The sequence below is a fragment of the Phodopus roborovskii genome, unplaced genomic scaffold (assembly GCF_943737965.1).
Source record: "Phodopus roborovskii unplaced genomic scaffold, PHOROB, whole genome shotgun sequence".
Taxonomy (NCBI): domain Eukaryota; kingdom Metazoa; phylum Chordata; class Mammalia; order Rodentia; family Cricetidae; genus Phodopus; species Phodopus roborovskii.
Genome location: NW_026126558.1, coordinates 18,280,956 through 18,302,989, shown reverse-complemented (window position 1 = coordinate 18,302,989; position 22,034 = coordinate 18,280,956). Strand labels below are relative to the sequence as shown.

Here is a 22,034-nt window from a genome sequence, read left to right as displayed (position 1 = left end):
ACTTGGCAGCAAATGTCTCCTTACCTGCTGAGCCACCTTGCCAGCCCATGTCAAGACATTCTCTTAAACTCTATTGTTTGGGGCTAGAGAGATGGCTCAGCAAGTAAGTGCACTTGCTGCTCTTCCAGAGGATCCAAGTTCAGTTCCCAACACCCACAGAGTGGCGCACAACCATCCCTGACTCCAGCTCCAGGGGATCTGATGCTTTCTTATGAGTGCATGAGAATTTATTCATTGTGAAACTAATCTTTACTTACTATACACTCAAAACATGGAAAAGATAAAAGAAATTAGTAGTTTTCTCTTTGTAGAAAAAAAATCTTACTAACAATAAATAAAGAGAATACATATTCTAGAACAATCTTCTGAATTGCTCTTCTTCTTGTTCCAGATAAGTGCTCATCTCCAGATGGAAGTAGAGAGACTTATAGTTCAAGATTATGCCCTGGAACACCAGAAAGCCATATCCTCCAGTACCACAGACGACACCTACTTCAGCCATCGGAGTCGCCGCAAAATAGCAAAGTGAGGGCCCTTTTGTGTTTGTGTTGCCTTTGCTCCAGAGTGTGGTGAAGCAAACAGTTGTGGGTGTGTGTGTGTCCTGAGAAAATAGTTGATCACCTAGGACTGAAAGCCATGTACCTCATATTAGCTGACATCCCTACAATCAAGCCAACCAGGTAATTCTGGATCTTAAAGCCAGAATACCACACCCAATAGACAGGACTCCATTTTTGGTTCATGGGGACTCACACTGAACATGTTTCTAGATAATGGCCAAACACACATGTGGACTTCTGAAGACTGCATGGAGTTTCCAGTTTCTCTTCTAATGGCCCTTAGCTGTTCTCTACCTGGGAAACAAAGTTACACACAGGAGAGAACTCACTCTTTCTCCTTTGGGGAAAAGTGGCCTCCCAGGCTTGAAAGTGACTAGTAAGGACAGCCCCGTAATTGTTTCAGAGTCCAGCTACCAGAGTACATCCTGGACTTTGGCTACATTGTGCTCGGTGATGTCCGAACCCACATCATCAAGATCACCAACACCAGTCACTTTCCAGTGTCCTTCCATGCAGAAAAGCATGTCCTTCATGATACAGGTACCAAGAGGCCGCCTGCATGCCCCGTCCTTCTAGAACAGCATTCCTGCCATTTGGCTGAAGGAGTTTCTGGGCTATTCAGTGGTGCTTTGGTCAGCCTATCCCACAGGGCCTGCTATGTACAGCAGCTCCTTTAGTGATGTTATCCTTGCTCGTGATGAAAAACAATTTTTTTTTTTGTCTAGGCTTCAGCACTGAGCTAGACCGTGTAAAACATCTGCCCTACTGTGAGACGGAAACATTTGAAGTGAGATGTGACCCACAAGGGGCTAATCTTCCTGTGGGGAACAAAGAAGTCGTTCTTCCCATCAAGGTATGGTGCACCACTGGGCCTACATGGCCCTCTCGGTCCCAGCCAAGCCTGTTGAGAACCCCAAGATAACGCAGTACTGCTGATCAAAAGCAGGACTCTGAGCATCCGAGGGAAGATGTCTATCCTTGAGCCACATCTCCATTGTGTTGTTGCTGCTGCTGTTGTAGTTCCTGACTCCAGGCCACATTGGTAACCACCATTTTCTGTCCATTCCAGGTGTTTGGAGGGCCAACTATTCACCTCTGCCTCCAAGCCACTGTAACCATTCCAAGTATGACCCTGTCTTGCAACAAAGTAGACTTTTCTACCATTCAGTGTGGACAGTGTATGGTGGAAACCATTCAGCTTTCCAACCCTCTCCAAGTTCCTTGTGAATGGTTTGTCCACACCCCACAGCCTACTAACAAGGTGAATTATGTTTCCCTTCTCTTCATCTCTACTTTAGCCAGAGTTGGGGTTCTAGACCTTTCCTCCTATCATTTTAACTAGACTCTCACTGTTAATTACATTTGCCCAGTCCCTAAGCCTGACACTTGAAGATGTCATCAGGCCTTGCCATTGGATATAATGTCTTACTGCCCTTCTGCCTCTGGTGCACATTCCCTGGTACCTGGGAAGCACTCTGGAAATTTAACTCTTGTGAGTGGTAAATAGATCTTTTTGCCATGAAAATGATCTAACTGTCTAACATTTATAACCCAGATGGATAAACACATGCCAAAGTATTTAAGACGGAAAATACGAGCAGAGATGATTCCAAAGTCTCGGATCTTTGAGATCCAACCCACTTCTGGAGTCTTGGATCCTGGCGAGAGGGCCAATGTGCAAGTGAAATTCATGCCCAAAGAAGAGGTAAGCCTGGAAAAATATGAGCCTTTGTAGAGATCTTCTTTCTGGATCTCTTCGAGGTCAAGGCCCAGGATTGCCTGATGCTCATATCTCTCATTCTGTAGATGGCATGCTCGTCAAGATCACCTACTTGTGTATCCCAGTAGGCTCACCCAGAAGCTGGGAGTAACGTATGGACTTTCTCAGTGGCATGGCATTAGTGGTATTTCACCTCTGTATTTACAGGCTGTGTATCTTTGAACAAATCACTTGTCTGACTAAGCCTCAGCTTGTTCATAGGTAACATAAAAAGCAATAATATTCCCATATCAAAACTCCCTTATTGCAATTCTGAAATCCAATAAGCTCAAAAAAGTGGGGGTTGAAATTTCATAAGTTTCATATTAAAACTCACGCAATAGAAAAAAATATCATTTGAACTGACATGACTGTTTTGCCTTTCTTTATCCTACTTAGTTTTCAAACATTGCAACTGCCAAAATATTAATGTGCTTCATTACAGGAGATCTTGCAAAGACTATACTGAGTGCATCAGGTACCAGAGCCTATATGCACTGTGCATACTTTCTTAAAAATCAGAGTTTAAAGTCAGCTGGACACCGGAATTTCCAATAAGCTAGTACTGAGCCACACCCACAACTCTTATGGTCATTTTGAAGATTAATAACACCGAATGGAGCACACAGCACACTCCCCTGTGTAGTATCAGTAACCTAGTAACTATTATCTTCTATCATCAGTCACCACAGTAGTCAGAACTTCCCAGCAGAAAGCCTCCTTGAGCCTGAAAAATGTCTCTTTAATAAATGCCATGAGTTCAAAGTCAGTCCTAATGGAGAGCATGGCAAGAATAATAAAATCCTAGAACCGGAGACGATCTCCAGAAGTCTCACCATGACAACTTTTATCCAGAGCTAAAGACGTCTTGATGTTTTCCTTTAGATTTTGTTTTCAAAGACAGGGTTTTTGTGTATCCCAGGCTGACCAGGAGCTCAGTAATTCACACCAAGATGTCCTTGAATTCTCTGTCCTCGGCCTCACAAGTACTAGAGTTTCAGGCATGCACCACCGTGCCTCATATATTCTGTTCTCTTATAAGAAAAATGTATGCGAATTTTATACAATATACGGCTAACTCCCATTTCCCCTGTAATAGCTTTGAAGAAATGCTTCAGAATCTGCAGTGGGAAAGCAGAAAAGTAAATAACTTCATATTTCATTCTAAAATGAATCCTGCATTCCTACCTATCAAAATCTGCCCATAATGCTGCCAGCGCTGAAGCTTCCCTTTCTGTCCTCCTCCCTTCCCTCCCCTCCCTTCTCCTTCCCTCCCCCCCACCCTCCCCTCCCCTCCCTTCTCCTCCCTCTCCTCCCTCTCCCCCTTCCTGCCCCCTCCACCTTCTCCTCATGCTTTTTGTTGGATTCCACTATGTATCTCTGGCTGGCCCAGAACTCAGTAAGTAGACCAGGCTGGCCCAAGACTTGGTCTGACCTTCTGCCTCTGCTGGATTACAAGTGTGTGCACCAGCACTTCTGACTTCCCCATGCTTGAGAAGAAAATTAGTAACATGCCTGCTGTTCTGAAGAGTGTCTGAAGACTAGCAAGGGTTTAGAAGATTTGGGCTTTATCTTATTTTATTTTTCTTTGTGGTACTCAGAATTGAGGTATCCTCAGCCTGATTTTGGACTTTTATCACTTCTGGATGAGGGAGCTATCACAATGGAACAGGGGAAGTGGGATGCTTGCCGTGTTCCTGAGTATCATTGGTGGAAGTCTGTGATCCCAGAAGGTGTTACTCCCTTGGCTTTTCTACTATACTCTCTGCTGACCATGGGCCTTGACAGCCTCAGGCCCAGAGTGACAGAGAGTTTTGCCCATATAGGAAACTCAGGGACATGAAGATGACACTTAGGCCTGCTGTAAGTGATCAAGTCCCTCGTACAGTGCCTAGCATGCTATATACACAGCATGTAGTACCCCACTACAGAAACTGCTCTTTCACAGCTATGTAGGAAACGTGCTGTTATGAGTAGTTTTTCTGCCCACCCTGGTCCCAGCACTGCACCAGCACCAAATAACACACAGGGACCCTGTATTTGATATAATTCTGTTGGCCATTTACTAGTTTCCTATTGGCTAGCTCTGTCTTAATTATTAACCCATTTCCATTCATCTAAGTACTTCCACATGGTCTTATCTTACCGGAGAGAGGGGCTGGCGTTCTTCTCTCTCTGTCCTCCATTTTGGATCTCCTCTGTACGCCTTCAGGAATCCTCCTTGTCTCCTAGTCCCGCCTATCTTGCTTTCCTATTGGAGAACAGTGCTTTATTCATTAAGCAATATGAGAAACATATTTACAGAATGACATCTCCCATCAACATGCTGTATACGCAGCACATGTAAGTCCCCCCACTACAGCGATTGCTCTCTCACAGCTATGTAGGAAACACGTTATATACACAGCACATAAGTACCCCACTATGGTGATTGCATTTCACAGCTATGTAGGAAACATGCTATATATACAGCACATGTAAGTATCCCACTACAGTTATTCCTCTTTCAGGGCAAGACATTTTGTTCCATTGGTGATTCTCAGTTTTATGTTTTGTGTTGTAGAGGAGAAAAAAGATTATTTTGTTTCCATGTTTTCTAGAAGTTCTACAGTCAATCGTTGATGTTCCATATTGGCCAGAGCACTCAGAAGCTCGCGCTCCTGGCACAGGGCCAGGGTCTGGAGCCACGCCTGGAATTCAACCCTTCAGTTCTAGAACTGGGGCCCCTCCTGCCTTATGCATCAGGGGATGAGGCCGAAGTGATCGTGAGGAACCCCTGCAACTTCCCCATTGAGTTTTACTCCCTAGAATTTGACCAGCAGTACCTCTTAGAAGAGAAGGTGAGCAGAGGCCAAAGCCAAACACCCTTCCTGACATGGCAGGCTCCTCCCCTGCCACGTGTCCTTGCCTTCCCTCTGGCCTTCCCTCCTCTTTCCTTGTCAGCTTACCAATCCCTTCTCTGTAGACTCCCCCATCTGCTTCTCTCTGAGTGAGGACGTAACTGCTTTTTTGTAATTCCAACATGCACCTTTAAACAAATTAAAAAGCCAATGCATGTTTGTGGTCAGTATTTGCACAGTAAAGAACATAGAACAGCTTGACACCGTACTTGAAAAGGACTTTCTTTTAGACTTCTTTTTAATTGGGGCACTTAATATGGGCTGGGAGATGACTGAGTCAGTGAGGTTCATTTCTTAAGTGTGAGGACCTGGGTGAGTTCAATCCCCAGCACCCATGTGAAAAAGCCAGGCACAGCAGTGCACACCTGTAATCCTAGTAATGGGAAGGCAGAGGCAGGTGGCATCCTTTGAGGATTCCTTAGAATCAACCAGGCTAGCTAATCAGTAGGCTTCAGATTCAGTGAAAGACCCTGAGTCAAAAAAAAAAAAAAAAAAAAAAAAAAAAAAAATAAGGCGGAAAGTGATTGAGGAAGATAGAACATCAAGCTATACCACACACACACACACACACACACACACACACACACACACACACACACACACCATTTTACCAATTTTCTCTGTATTCTCTGTTTATGAGGAAACAACCTTACCAAATGCAATGCCATTCACCTCTATACAGTACAATACTGCACTGTACAACATTTCAGTTAACAATGACATCATAGCCATCTTAGTTTTACAACAATGACAAAATCACCTAATAGTGCATTTCTCACATTTCAGAACATATCCCTCTCATTAGGTGATGTGTGACTGCACGTTTTAGGAATGACTCACTCGGAGTGGATAATGGAATTCTATATGATTGTTATTAGGGAAAAAAAAAAGGTATGTGTGCTATTTTCAAAGAAGGAAGAAAATTGTCTCCCATGTGTGGAATTCTTGGGTGTGTATGGAACAAAATACAGATTTTTGCATTCCTGTAAGTTCAGGGTGGGGCTCTACCTTCAGACCTCTACAAAGGGTCCCACCGTGTGAAATCCACAAGCGAGCACGAGGAAGCCTCCAGTGAGGCCAACAGTAGTTTTCATTCTCCCCTCGAGCAGATGTTGCGGCAGCTGAAGGGCTATGATTCCTACAACACCCTGCTGCTGCCTCCCCGGAACCCAGGGGAAAAGCTGCCCCAGGAGGTCTACGATTACTTTAGGGAGGTGAAGAAATCAAAAGAAGAGCAGATGAAGGCAAAATATGTGGAGAATCTGGCACAGGATAATGGTGAGATGAGTACCCTGAACTCTAGCCGTTGTTCCATTCCCTTTATATTACCCCTGCTGTGGGACCAGCCAGCTCCTGGGCACCTGCCGGGGGCCAGGTGCCTGCTGTACCCTGTTTAAGACCATTACCAAATAGGTCCTGTGGTCTTTGTGTTAAGAATGCAGAACCGGGCACAGTTTTCTCTCACTAGAGTCTGGGGACGCTGAGACTTAAAAACAGTGGATATAGACAGAAGAATGTGTGCTAGAGTCTGAGCCAAGGGATTTGCACAGAAACGGAAGCTAAGAGAGTCCAAGTACACAGTTGTGTATAGAAGAACCAGGAGTCCAGTCCAAATCCTCCTGCATGTAACTGACAGCAATCACTATATGCCACTGCTTCCTGTGGGCATGCCTAGATAATAAGACTCCCACAAGGTGGAAATTGATCCCCTAATGTATTCAAGTGTCCAGGGGTCAGGGAACTTGCATTTAAAAAGGACGGCCCTTCCGTGGTCCTCAAGACCCATCGTGAGCTTCCCTGGTCTTCTCACCATTTTGTCCTCTCTGGTCCATCAGCCCTGTATTATCTTATTCCTTGCCCAGGGCCTCTCTTGTGTACTTGAGCAGGACATCACCTTTCTGACTTGTAGGGATATATGGCTGGTGACACTGTGACCTTCTCTCCTTTCTGCTTCTCTGTCCCTCATGCTAGTCTCACTCTCTTCTGGGTTAACAGTCCTCACATGTATAGTTCTGCTCTTCATGCCTGCATCTCCCACTAGACAAGAGCTGAGGAGACAGCTCAGTGGATAAGGTGCTTGCCAGTGAGCATGAGAACCAGGTTCCCCAGAACATGTGTGCAGCAAGATACAGCAATGCATGTCTGCAACCCCAGAGCTCCTGTGATGAGATGGGAGGTGGCGTGCCCAGAATCTCATCTGGGCATACTCACTCTAACATATTCAGCAGTATTGGGGAAACCCTGCCTTAAACAAGGAGGGGGGAGGATAAAGACCACACCCAATATTGTCTTTGGACATATGCATGTGCACATATGCACACAACAATACATACACACATGCATGCATACACACACACACACACACACACACACACACACACTCCTCATATACCCTTTGCTTGTAAATCTAGTACATGGGTCAGCAGACATGACATGCTCAACAATGTGTGAGGGATAACCTAGTGGTCCAGATGGAATCCTCTCCAACTGCCTTAAGGTTTCTCAAGGAAAGAGAAACCAATCAGAGAAAGTTCACTTGGTTTGCAGGAAGGGCTGCATCTCCACTCAGTGTTCTGGCCAGTATTCAGCACCAGTTTTATTGGAGTCATTTTTACAAAGCCACAAGGCAAGTGGCTCTCGCAGTTCTAGATGCTAGATACAATTGATGAAGGTGTCATTGGGGTTGGTACCTTCTGAAAACCATCTTCTTGTGGACACTTCTCTTCCTCCTGTGCCTTCCCACAGGGTCGCTGTCCTAATCTCTTCAAATTCTGATTCCTGGTCACACTAAATCAGGACATACCTACACGATGGCCTGCAACCCTTAATTGCCTACTAAACAGACTTATTTTCAAATAAAGTCACCTCCTCAGACATTGAGGGGTTAAGGCTTTAGGTGTAGGGAGACAGAAATGCATAAAATTACCCACTGTGTGGCAAGTTCTGAGCTGAAGGGCTAGAAAGAACATAAATGACACAAGGCTCCACCCTTTGGAGAGCTCACAGGCAGGAAGAGAGAAGTTCAAGTCAGAGAGATGTCCAGTGGCCTCAGGAGACACTCAGCCTGCAGTGTATAAAGGACCTGGTAGAGGCAGACAAGAGCCTTGTCGCTCTTGAAGTCCATGCACACAAAAGTTTATAAGTTTGGGGTTTTTCCCCATCTGTCCCAGTGGAAGATGGTCTGGGTCCAGGGCTGATGGGTCCAGTAGGAGCCCAGGCTGGATGCTCACAATCCCTCTCCCAACACTGGCTCACACTGCTCTCATGCTGTGGACTCTGACTTCTCTGACCATGACCCGGGGACGGCAGCTGCCTCTAGTCACATCTCAATTCTAAACAAAACGGATACTATCCCTAGGTTAGAGGGGGTCACCTAGCATTGTCACAGACTGCTGGATCCACCGAGATGCTGTGGAAGAGGTGGCAATACCATGGGTGCTGACAGGTTTCAGACACACTTAGCAATGACACGTGAGACGTTGGTGAGTAGCTAAGGGTGGAGGCAGGCTCCAGGTATCCACATGGTCCTGAAAGCCTGAAAATTAAAAATCTGTGGAGCAGTGCTTCTCTTGCTCTGGCAATTATAAGAACAGTTCTAGTCACTGTCACTGTGTGGCTAGCTCAGTCTTTATTTAAACTATAATTTGGAACTCTTAGGAACTCTCTGTGTTTACTGGGCATTTGGTACTTTCAGTATCTAAACATGTTTAAATGCAGAAACACCGTGTACAGAGGAAGTGCTAGTACAGGGTTCGGGCAGCACAGCTCCTCTTCCGTATCATTTTTCCCATCTCCCTTGCTCCCCACCCAGCTCTTTCCCATCTGTTTCCATCCTCTGCTTCCGCTGCAGAAGAAGAAGAGATGGCATCAGACCAGGGAACCTCTGCCAGCACCAAGAGGACATCACTTAGCCGAGGGATCTCTGTCACATCCAACCTGGAAGAGCGGCATCTTATGGGTGACTCCAAAAGCTTCCCAGATGAGGATGAGGATGAAGAAAGCCTGGAGAAACTAACCTTCCAAAGTAACCAGCATTGCGGCAGGGGGCAGTTCTGCCTTGGCAGAAATGAAAGGGCTGGTCAATCTCTGGATAGCTTGCTCCATAAAAAGGGTACTCTGGGCCTCCTGCAGTGGCTTCCCACCCACCATGTGGTGGCGACCCCTCTACTCACATTGTGCTATGAACTCAGAAGCTACATTCACTTGCATTTTCATTAGACTAAGGAAGACCTGATCCCTTAATGCTAACATTATAGCCAAATGGGAAATGTTTAAAAAAAAAAAAAAAAAAAAAAAAAAAAACCACTCTGAGGTCTGAGGAAGTGGAGAGCATTCTTCCAATCAAACATAAAGAAACCCTTCACTGTGCCTCCCGTTTTCTGACCCTTATTTTCTCTGAGATCTGAGTTAACGCCAGGGAGCACAGTGACAAACCTGAGATAAAGGCAGGGTTCCAGTGCCGTGCCTGCTTTTAGGCTGCCTGGCTCAACTCACCCCTAGTGGTCCCTGACCTTTTTGGCACCTTTTCCTCATTCCACAATCCTGGCTCTGCCCCTATCTTTTGAAGTGCCTTGGATCCCCTAGAGCCAACTCCAGACTCCTCTCCACAATGCCATCCTTTTTATTTTTCAACAAGAGAATTCCCTCCAAGTGGAATTTAAGCCAGTGAGTTTCTTTTTTTTTTAAAATGCAGAGATACATTATTAGCCCAATGAGGTATTCTTCTCTAGCACAGGTGGGGACTGCTGCAGCACTGGGCATTTTAGAAATAAGGGTCTTTGAAAAGAAAACTTCATTCCTACCTCTGCTGGTACCTATGTACTATAGACGTTCTGGCATGCACGCTTGTGTATGCACTCACATGTGGTTTGGATTTCCAGCTGACAAGATCCAGAGCACAGACAGCCACTCTGCAGAGGAGGTTGGAGAAGTGGAAAGCAATCCGGTGAGCAAGGCAATTGCCCGCCACCTGGGCATCGACATTTCTGCAGAAGGCCGCCTGGCCAAGAACCGGAAGGGCATAGCCATTATCATCCACGGGACACCCTTGTCAGGTAATTGACAATCCCGAGGGGAGACTATGTTCAGAGATGTCATGTCTCTTCCATAAGGAACTGTGGCAACATCAGCCGTGGTCAGGGCCAATCATAGGTGTTTCCTCTGATCACAGGCATGTACCCAGAGGCCCTGTCTCCAGAAAAAAAGAGGTCTAAACGGTTTTGTGTCTATTTTACAATTGGAAAACCAGCAGCACACAAGTGTGTCATTAAAGTGCTTTCAGGACAAGCATGAAGGCATACATGGGTCTACCCCACCCCACCCCAGAGCCCACATGGAAGCTGAGAGCAATGGTTTGTGCCGCTAACCCCAGCGCTGGGAGGCACAAGCAAGCGGGCCCCAGGGGGCCTGTCTCAGCCCGTCGACATGGAACAGTGAGCTCAGGTTCAGTACAAGACCCTGACTTTAAAAGAAAGGGGAGAAGCCATCGAAGGAAGATACCCTGTGTCAAACCCCAGCCTCCACACAGGCCAGCACGGGTGTACATACATGTAGATACCACACAGAGACAGACACGTTTTTGGAAAATATATTCATGATCTGACACTTTTCATGAGGAGGTGTCAGACTTATGATTTATAATATGTGGCCTCTGTAACAGCCACAAATTTAGTTTCTTGGAGAGGTACAGATTTACCCTCTTCACAGTCCTGGAGGCCCTGTCTTAAGTGGGTCAGCAGGGCTGTTTTACCTTTGGGAGGCACTAGTGGGCAGTCCATTTGCTTGACTCTCCTACTGTCTGGAAACATTGCCCACATTTCTGGCTCAGGGCAATGCCTCCTTCTTCAAAGCTGTCAGTGCAATCTCTTCCAGTGTCTTGCTGTCACATCACTGACTTAACCTTCCTGCTTTTTCCCCTAGGGACCCCTGTAGTGATATTGAGGCCACTCAGGTAATCTGGAGTCATATTCCATGGTAGACTCTGTAAACTGATCACACATGCAAAATGATCACACTTCTCATATAAGGGAACATGTTTGCAGCTCCGGGGTTGGGAACATCTATATCTTTAGAGATCACAGTTCAGCATCCTGTGTAACCCATTCCCTCCCCCTCTCCCACCTTTCCTCCCTCTGCCCCTTCTTCCTTCAGTTCCTCCCTCCCTTTCTTTCTTCCTTCCTTCCTTTCTTTCTTTCTTGGACTCGAGTTGAGGCTGGCCTCATACTCCCTAAATAGCTGAAGATGGCTTTGAACTCCTGATCCTCCTGTCTTGGAGGTGAAGCACTCAGAAATCACTCCATAGGGTCCTCTGTTCTGCAGACTTATGTCTAGGACACTAAGGGAATGAGAATCGTTGAGAGTCAATACCCTGGCCATTTTTACAGGAAAGACAGCCAATGCCATCAGCATGGCCAAGTACTACAACGCAGCCTGCTTGAACATCGACTCCATCGTCCTGGAAGCCATGTCAGACAGTAGCAACATCTCAGGGATTCGGGCCAGAGAGCTGTGCATCAGAGCTGCCATAGAGCAGTCCATGAGGGAAGCTGAGGAGTCGGGTAAGACTCATTATCCATGGTTTTCTCTGTGTGTGTGGGGCGGGGGGTTGCACATGCACGCAAGGGCATGCGTGTGTGAAAGTCAGAGGACAGCCTTGGGTGTCCTCTGGAACTCCCCACCTGGTTTGTTGACAAGGTTTCTCATTGGTCTGGAGTTCACTGATTAGCTGGGCTAGCTGCTCAATGGGGTCCAAATATCCATCCATTTCTTCTCCTCAGCCCTGGGCTTACACTTGCACACTACCACAACAGATTTTTATGTGGCTTCTGGGGACTGAACTCAAATGGCAAGCTCTTTTACCACCTCAGGCTCCTCTTGGCTTTGCCTAGTCAAGTGATGGTACCCTTGCTTCTAAGATCATCCCTCTATGCATCACATTGAGCTTCCTGGGCAAAGGCTGGTGTGTGACATGTTGCCAGTTTGTCCCAAAGAATTCTCTTCACCTAGTATACAGAGGTATTTTTCCATGAGCAGTGCGAGTGTATGCTTGACACAGTAGAAAACAGAACCATAAGAGACACAACCCACATTGTAGTTGGGCTGACACTTGGAGGGGAGGCTCAGATGAGCTCTGTCAGCACGGAGGAAATACCACAACCAAAGAAGTTTCTGTTTCTGTGGCAGAGCAAGTTTAGGACTAGAAGGTTCCAACAAAAGGCATCAGGGGAAAGGCTTCATGGAATTGGGCTTTGGGGATCAAGTGACTATTAACAGGCAAAATAGAGACAAGGGGAAAACCAAGAAATCAGGGCAATCGATGGTAACTCAAAGGTGGGAAGGCTGGTCGGGTCAATTATCATTAGCTTTGATTAGGAAGTTGAACTCTATTGAAGAAAACGAAGAATTTGGGGGTGACAGTGGTCACTCCCAGATGTTCAGAAACCAAAGTAGGAAAATAGCTCTCATAATATAAAGGGAGCAATAGAAAAGCAGGGGAAATGGCCTAGGTCCAGCTGACTCTGTGTCTACCTACATGGTGGAGAGCTGAAAGAGCAAGGGGATGTTCAGGAGTGATCACAAAGAGTAGGAGAATGTCATCATTCACTGTGGAAGGAATCCTGGGGTGGAGGAGGCAGCATATGAAGATAGATTGAACTTTTGGATCTCATCGTAGAGTCCTGGTGTGTTCTTCCCAATACAAGCCACGTAATCCTGACTCCACTGGTCAGGAGAGCAACCACGCAAGGAAAAGCATATATTGTGTTGGAAGCAGAGGACCTGCTTAGAGCTGGATCCCATCTCTGTTAACAGTCCTAACAGCGTGACACAGTTCCTGACAGCACCACACTTGCTAGTTGATCCTCTTGGAATGCTCATGGGAGAAAACAAGGCTCTTTGCTGGGTAGATGAGAGAAACAGTTCTTCAGGGAAAATCCTGAGCAATGTCATGATTCTAACTCCTTTGCGCATTCCCTGTTTTCTGATAAACAAATGGTTCATGTGATTTTGTTAGCATCCTGGCAAGATGATGAATTTGAGCTTCTGAACTGAGTGTCATCACACTGGAGACAGGGCTGGAGTAATCTGTCAGACACTGGAAAGGTTGGAATTGGCCCAGAGAGGCCCCAAAGGAGAATGGAGATCCTCAGGGAATACCTGTATGTTAAGAGGAAGAATGGATAGAAAATCCAGGGGTCCTGAAGGCAGGGACTCAGCAGGACAGGCCCTGGGGAGAGAAGGAGAGAGACTTGCAGCTTAGGAGGATGGAAGACAAGTGGGTGGGGCTTTCACATCATCTACCTTCTTGCTCTGGAGTCCTTTGCTCTAATTAGCACAAAAGTCTCATTTCACTTGTTTTGTTTTGTTATCTGTCCCTGCTGCTCTCAGTACAGATGCTTCTGGGGCAGGGGTTGTATTCATTTTCCTCTCTACTGTATTCACAGCCCTGGGAGCAATGTCGGGTGTAGAGCTGACACATAACTAAGATGTATTTAAAAAAAAACAAAAAGTCATTGAGCAGAATTGGATCCTGCTGAAAGCTACAAGGGAATGAATGGGCCCTACATTGGTTTCTCAAGGTCCAGGGGTTTCTGGTGCCACTGGGAGCCACAGTAGAAGGGTTAGGCCCTAACCAGCATTTGCAGAATGCCCCAGTCAGCAAGCTAAGTGCAAGCCTGCCTTTGCCAAGCAGAAGCTGCTAGCCTTAGGAAGCTGCTGAATGCTTCAGCTGTGGCTAGTTCAAGCCTGGGTGAGGCATAAGAGCACAGTGTACACTGGACCACTGAAGATGCAGAATAGACAGAATTCACAACAACGCTGTCAGTTTTTATGCTTGGCTTATAGCTTATAAGTTGAACCATCCATTGTAACATAATAGTTTAAATAAAATATACCATTTTAGTTGATTTTTTTTTACTTTTATGCTGCTACTGGAAAATTTCAAATATTCATTATTGTGACAGTGGTGGTTTGATCACTGTTTAGAGAAATTGATCAATAAAGGAGACAGAGGTAAAATGATGACAGGACAGGGAAGAAGGAAGAAAGAAAGAAGGAAGAAGGAAAGAAAACGAGAAAGGAAAAGGCAGGCAGTAGGGTAGTTTGGGAAATATCCCTCTGTGGGTCAGATATTTAAATGCTCGGTCCCCAGTTGGTGGCACTGTTTGGTGAGGTTCTGAGACTATCGGAGGTGTGGCCCTGCTGAGAGAAGTGTGTCATGGAGGGAAGGCTTTGAGAGTTTATAGCCTTGCTCCCCCTTTCAGTTCCGCTCCCTCAGCTTCCTATGTGAGACGTGATCTCCCAGCTCCGGCCCCTGCCTTGCCTCCCTTCCATAAGGGACTCTTACCTCTCTGAACCATTAGCCAAAATAGATACTTTTGTCTATAAGTTCCCTCTGGTCACAGCATTCTACCACAACAATAAACATGTAACTAATGCAGGCAGGAAAGAACCCAGACCACAAGTGACCCAACATCCAATGCTTGGTGGGTGGAGCCTCTTCCTCCAACCTGGTTCAGTCAGCTGTATGAGAAGATGGTTCAGTATTCTATAAGAAAGTAGCACTGGCTTCGGCATACCATCCCCACTGTGATTTCCTGCATATTGTAAGATGACATTTACTAAAAATCCACCTTCTCCTAACAGCTCAAGAGTCTTCAATGACCCAAAATATCGGAGCACCAGCACGACTAAGCACTGAGAACCTGGGCAAGTTTACCTCAGAACTCACTCTGGTGACCCAGGAATTTAAAACTACAAAGAGTGTGCGTGGGAGCGTGTTGCTCCCCAAAGGCAAGGCTGATAGCCACTTGTCTGGGTCTCAGAAGCAGCATCATCTGCACCAATCCGATACACCACAGGTATGCAGGGACCCCTGGGAAGAGGGCTGGGATCTTTTCTCTTCCTCCCCGGCAGGCATCATACAGCTAGGCTAGCACCCTCTTTCTCTAAGGCTGTCCTTACCAGGAGACTGCTGTCCCTGTGCTACTCCATCAGAAATTATTGTGCAGCTGTCTGGTACCCAGCAAGTACTTACCCTTTGTTAGCACCAAGCTGGATGCCAGAGAGGTAAAGTTTAAGGAAGCAAGGTCTTGCACTCGAGCTGCACTGATTGAGCGAGCACTTGTGGGGAAGACAATCACACATACAAATTGTCTAAAATAAGATGGTGACAGAAGATAACTACAAAAGAAACTAAGTCGAACCTTAGAAAGTGGCCAATAAAAAAAAAAATCAACCATTTTTGGAATCCCGTAATAGTAATTCCCTGTGGCTCAAACCAGTTGTAAAGGAATATAAAGGATTGGACCACTAAGGTAAGTGGTGCGGGGCTATAGGGAAAGTCATGGTAAGTTATAAAGAAGTCACATGGTATGAGCCATCTTGGCAGACAGCAGTGCTAAAGGCAGTGGCATGAGATGGATGAAAGTGAAGAATGAGTTGAGGTAAATGAAGTCAGGTGAGCAGGAAGTGCTAAAATGTGCGAGCAGAGGGGGCAAAGGGAGCTGTCAGACAGCAAGCCTGGCATCAAGAGCGGGTTGCTAGGAGGGCAATGAAGGCAAAAGTAAGATGCAGGTCTAAAATGAGAGCAGCGCTGGGGCACAGGGAGAGTGGGTAGTTGGATGGAGAGAAAAGGGGAGGCACTCCTGGAGAAATATAAGGTGCGCCCAAGGAGAAACGCAATTCCAGGAGAAGGGGTGAGGGGCAGGATTAAGCACAGTTAAAAGATAATGGCACTGGCTTCCTCTGGGGTCCATAAACTCTTTTTTAAAGATGTAGATAAGGATAGGAGAATTGAGATGGAGTATTGAGGCTGGGAAAATAATCTTATTTGACAGCTCTGATGTGTATAGAAGAAGTGTGATCTTTTTTAGAAAGCAGTACCAAGTTTAGAGTTGTAGACTGTGCTAAAGGGAAGTGGCAGAGCACAGATATTTCAACTATCATGCATAAAATCAGAAACTAGTGCTGCATAAAGAAAAGATAGTTGAGAACGCTGGTGGCCCAGCTGCACTAGAAACCTTAAGTTCACAGTTTTAAGATTTCTCCAGATGAATAGAGGAGGCGTGGGTGGGGGACTGGTTAGAAGGGAAGTGGAGGGGGGGACAGAAGGAGAGGGGGACAGGGAAACTGTGGTTGGTATGTAAAATAAATAAAAATGATGTATAAAAAAGAATAAGTAAGTGGGGTGAAAAAAGGAAAAAATACACAAAAAAACTCAAGAAACTAGTCAACAAAACACCAAATAATCCTATTTAAAAACAGGGTACAGAACTGAAGAAAGAATTCTCAATATAGGAAATCAAAAAGGCTGAAAGACACTTAAGAAAGTGCTCCACATCCTTAGCTATCAGGGAAATGCAAATCAAAACAACTCTGAGATACCATCTTACTCCTGCCAGAATGGCTAAAATTAGAAACACCAATGATGACTCATGCTGGAGAGGATGTGGAGAAAGGGGAACACTCCTCCACTGCTGGTGGGAGTGCAAACTGTAGATTCTGACTTCTGGCTCTTCTCCCACTCAACAGATTTCCTCTAGCCCTCTCATGGGGCCCACCCAGCGGCGGCTCAGTGTCAGCGCCAGTGTGGGAGGTGAGACTGGGCTGATGAGCTGTGTGCTCCCGGAAGAAATTCTCATTCAGATCCTGACTGAGCGGATACAGGTGCGTGCACACCCATCCACACAAAGCTACAGGCTTGGAACTCACACAGTGAACCCATGCTGAGAGCTGAGCTGCTAGGCCATCAGCCACCCTTAGCAATTCAGAGCCCACCCACCCACCCACGGGTCTCAAAGAGGGAGAGTGGGCTCCTTCACTCTCAACAGCCATTTGCTTATCCCTTTGGCAGCTCTTGCCCATGGCCTCTGCCTTCCCTGCAGTCTGAAGCCACTGTTCGGAGACCTAGGGAGCAGATCACACACACACACACACACACACACACACACACACACACAGAGAGAGAGAGAGGGGGGGAGGAGAGAGAGGAGAGTGATGGGTTTAAAAGTATAGTGTAAGCAGCCAAAAGTTAGAATTGACTGGCATGTCGATGTACACCTGAAATCCCAGCACTCAGAAAGCTGGGGCTGTGCACCTCTCCTGCTGTATGCACACAAGGTTGTGGATTTGAGACTGCATAGTGGTTGGGCTGCACAGTGAGATATTGTCTCCAAAATAAAACATAGATCTCTGTAAACTACTGTTAAAAATGTTTTCAGTATGTAATGCGAAAAATATTAGTATGTCAAGCAAAATTACGTTTTATATTTGCAAATAATGTCACATGCATGGTTTAAAAAAAAAAAAAAAGACAACTCCTACATGCAAGTCAGGTGTTCTCTTTGGTTAGTAGCTATGTATGTGGATTTCATATCTCCTTTTGTCTTTCTAAATTCTTTTCAAGGACATACTACTTTTAAGATCAAAACCATTATGATGACTTTTTTTTTTTAAACTTGAGGGGACTGGAGCTGCAGCTCAGTGGAAGTGTGCCTGTGTGGCTTGCTCAAGACCTTGGTTTGATCTCCAGTGCTCACACATGGAAAAATATACATAGCTGGTCTGCAGCCATGACCAACAAGAACTAGGAGGCACAAGAGTTGTGTGTTTGCCTTGGTTTCTCACACTGGGCCACTATTAAATGCACTTTGTGTATATGTGTGTGTGCGTGTGTGTGCGCGCGCATATGTTTGTATGAGTGTGTGCATATGGGTTGGAGGAAAGAGGTACACATGCACACAGAATCCTAAAGTTGATTTCAGGTGTCTTTCTCAACTGCTCTTCGTTTTTATTTATGGAGTTAGGGTCTCTCTCACTGAAATCAGAGATTACCAGTTCTGGCTAGTTTAGTTAGCCAGCTTACTGCAGAGACCCCATCTTGGCCTCCCAAGTGCTGGGTACAAGCAGCAGCCACACCAGCCTGATGCCTACATAAGTGCTGGGGATTCAGCTCCATTCCTCTTGCTTGTTCCTGGCTGTCGGTAGCTCCACTGATCTCCTTTGTAATAGCACACTGCTGGAAAAGCCATTCTTTGGTGCTCATATCACCAGAATCATACTGCTCCAGTTACATTGCCAAAGTTCACTCCAAGGCAGTGGGACCTGGGAAAAATACGGGCCTGGGAGACAACTTAATGGTAAAGCGTTTGCCTGAATTGGGTCTCCCAGCAGGCACCTCATAACATCTAAGCATGGTGGCATGTATTTGTAATCCAAAATCTGGGGAGGCAGGGACCAAAGGATCCCCGAGACTCATTGGCCAGCCAACAGAGTGGAATTGGTGAACCCCAAGTCCCAGTTAGAGACCCTGTTTAAAATAAATAAATAAGGGGTGGATGGCTCTCAAGGAATAACACCTGAGGTTGTCTTCTGGCTTCCATATGCATATGCATGCATGTGTGTGTGTACCTGTACACAGACATGCACATACATGTACACACACCAAAAGAGAAGCACAGGTGGCCCGCATTCCATTGCTGCCTATTTCTCTATCCATGCGAACTCTTCTCTTTTCTTCTCTTTGCATCTTATTTTTATACACCTCATGGATCTTTCTAAACCTTTTGACATTTTCTTTGTTCCTTTACTCTACACATGGAGATGAAACAAATCCTCTGTTCTCCAATCACCTGCCACTATACTCTTTCATAGGTAACTAGGCATTTGTTGTTCATATACGTTTTGTAAGAACCAGTAAGTTCCACAAAACCAGCTTCTTCCTTTCATGTCGTACCTGGACTTTGGTTTCCTGTGTTTATTTTGGAGCCCAGTGGGTGTGCAGAACCTGACAAAAGAACAAGCCTTCTCTCCATGGAGAGCAGCTGACCTCCAGACTGAAATAACCATCCTGTTCTCTCTGCTTGCAGCTCAGTGACTGCTTCAGAGGCGTGGTGTTCGATAGCCTGGACACGCTCTTTGCTCGGAGTGCGCCCTCTGCCCTCCTCTGCCTGCTAAAGGCCATCGGCAGCCGGGAGCACATATATGTCCTCAACATGGCTCAGGACTACGTGGCCATGAAAGCCCAGGAGAAGGCCAAAAAGGAGCTAGAAGGCAAGGACCCCAACCTCCCTGGCCATCCTTCCCAAGCCCAACAGGGCTTTCCTTGCCATGGGGCCTTGTGCTTTTCAACCCATTTCCCTGGTTCGATAAAGACATTGTTATACTTATGTCTCATTGGCACCTTACCTCTGACCTGGGAAGCACCTGGAGCACTTGTTTCTTATCATGAACAGGCTAAAGAGAACACACTGTGGGCACATCCCGACCTAGGATGCTTTGCTTGCTGGTCCAGTTTAAGACAAACATGCAGTTCCTTTGAACTAATTGGGCTATTTTGTACACATTGGGTCATTGTATCCTCACCAGTGAATATCATTGCCCCCTTTTTACAGATGAAGACAGTGAAGCCCCACAATACAAAAAGTCTTCTCAAGATCACATGACAGACAAATGTGATGGCGCTCAGTAGGTTTAGGAAGGATTTAATTCAAAGTCAGCCTGGGCTGCATAGCAAGGATGCAAGTATAGTACATTCAGAGGGAGCCACTTCTCTTATTACCTCAATGGCCAGAAAAAGTTAGTAATTAAAAAGTTTGAAAAATAGCGAGGACCAGGAAGATGGTTCTACAGATAAAGGTGCTTGACACCAAATCTGACGATCTGAATTCCATCCTTGGGACCCACATGGTGAAAGAAGACAACCAGCTCCTGCAAGCTGTCCTCTGGCCTCTCTATGTGGACCATGACACACATGTGTGCTTGCGTGCACACACATGCACATGCACACGCACACACACAGAGTAAATAAATGTAATTTTAAAAAGAAAAATGGAGACAAAACATGAAAATAATGTTACTTGAATTACCACTAGTTTAGTCAGAAGCAGGTCAGCCAAACAAGGCCTGTGAGGGGAGTTTGGAGACCGCTGCCCGCTCTGTCCCCAGGCAGGAGAGCCCCGCCTTTGAGGAGAAGGGGTTCTGGATACTGTCCTGTGCTTCACTGAGGCTTTTCTCTCAGGGCACCATCTGCACAGCTCATCATTTTAAAGCAAGGACATCTTTAAAGCAGACTTTGTTCGTGAACAGAACTCAGTCGGCTTCATCATGTTCTCATCGGGAACCATGAAGTACTTTAACCTCCTGCTTCCCAATTATCTAGAACACGTGTCTATAAAGATCAACTTGAAAGAAATGGCGTGTTATTAATAATAATTATTATTTTCTCAATGATCTTTGGACTGAATCTGTATCTCAGCGCAGCATCGGAGTCTGGTGAGGACCAGCTGTGGTCAGACCCAGTGTTATCTTGCTGGCTCTTGGCCTGGTAGGAAGGGCATCATCCTCCCTCAGGCCTCATTTGAAAGGACACTAATCCCATTCATGAGGGCTCCTCCCTTAAGACCTGTTCATCTCTCAACACTTTCATATTGAGGATTAAGTTTCTATCTGTGAATTTAGGGAGTCACAAACATTAGCACCATAGAATTTACAAACTTGGTGTCATGAAACAACATGGACTTATCATGTTACAGTTCTGGGGTCAAAGGTCCTTAAAGTCGAGGTATTAACAGTGCTGTGGACCTTTAGAGGCTGTGGTGGGGAAGAATCCTGCTCCTCGCCTTTTATAGCTTTTAGGAACCATCTTTTAGGGTTCCTTGGCTCACACTGCTCCTTGCAGCCCTTAGCATAGAGCCTCTGCTTCTTCTGTCACAGAGCTGTTAACCCTGTGCTCTGACTCTCTGCCTCCTTCTTATAAGGGACCTTTTGATAGGACCCCGCCGTATTCAGTCATGTCTGCAAAAGCCCTTCTGTGGTGGAAAGCCCCGTATCCTCAAGTTTAAGGACTAAGACTTGAACATCTTTGGGGACCACTGCTCAGCCAACCATAGATGGAACCCAAACTTGGCATGATAGAGATAAAGGAAACCCAGCAGGGACCCGGAATCCCATCCACCCTCCTGCCACCTCCTGCTGTCACCGTGTGGGCAAAGCTGCTAAGACCTCGACCTCCCCCTCCCCCTCTCCCTTCACTCCACAGAGCGCAAACGCAAAGAAGCTATTGCTCGGGAGAAGGAGCGCCTCCGAACATTAGATGAGGAAGAATACGATGCCCTAACACCGGAAGAGAAAATCACATTCGACCGTGAGGTTCGGCAGGCACTCCGGGAGAGAAAGAAGAGGTAGGACCAATGGCTGGCAAGAACAGCACTGTTCCCTGGGGAGGGACTCGGGCGGAGATCAGAGTTAGAGGGTACACAGTCCGCTCTGATCTATCTTCCAGAAAGACAGCAACAACCACGGAAGACCCGGAGGCACACTGTGGAGGGAGGGTGGAGAAACCCACTTGGCTACCCCAGGGCCCCAGCTGCTGCAGGCTCTCAGAGTATCTCCTCCTAGCCTCTACTCCCTTCCTGCTGGGGCATTTGAGGCTAGCAAGAAGTATGTCATGTCCCTGTGCTCCCACTGGCTGCCCTAGCAAATGAATTCTGGGTAGGACCTGTTGTCCTCTATGCCTAGGTGTCTGCAGCTTGTAACTCAGGTGCCACTCTGTTGACATGGGTATAATGATCTAACCATTCCCCCCACTTCTTAAGCCCACATCTGCCTCTGTGTGACCCTCGGACTGTGCAGCTGACAATCAACAAGCAGGGAAACCCAGGAGGGAAACCAGTCAGTGTGCCTCACTAGGGACTGCGCAGGAACTAGACACCCCACACACACCATATAGCACCCAGAGCTGAATCAATCGCAAGCTCAGGCTATCTGTCTCACACACAGCCTTCCTATCCTACCTTCAGACATCACAGACAGGGCCAG

At 46.3% G+C, this 22,034-nt stretch overlaps 1 protein-coding gene across 1 annotated transcript in view; it reads left to right on the top strand.

Annotated features, from left to right (window-relative positions):
- Hydin (HYDIN axonemal central pair apparatus protein) overlaps window positions 1–22,034 on the top strand; it is a 343,862-nt gene that overhangs the window by 234,285 nt on the left and 87,543 nt on the right. Inside the window, 15 exon segments of the mRNA XM_051201355.1 lie at window positions 392–525; window positions 964–1,100; window positions 1,286–1,413; window positions 1,630–1,821; window positions 2,116–2,265; window positions 4,920–5,159; window positions 6,329–6,497; window positions 9,070–9,243; window positions 10,100–10,273; window positions 11,603–11,776; window positions 14,862–15,076; window positions 15,786–15,791; window positions 16,749–16,883; window positions 19,085–19,268; window positions 21,256–21,397. Of these exon segments, the coding sequence (XP_051057312.1) occupies window positions 392–525; window positions 964–1,100; window positions 1,286–1,413; window positions 1,630–1,821; window positions 2,116–2,265; window positions 4,920–5,159; window positions 6,329–6,497; window positions 9,070–9,243; window positions 10,100–10,273; window positions 11,603–11,776; window positions 14,862–15,076; window positions 15,786–15,791; window positions 16,749–16,883; window positions 19,085–19,268; window positions 21,256–21,397 (2,354 nt within the window).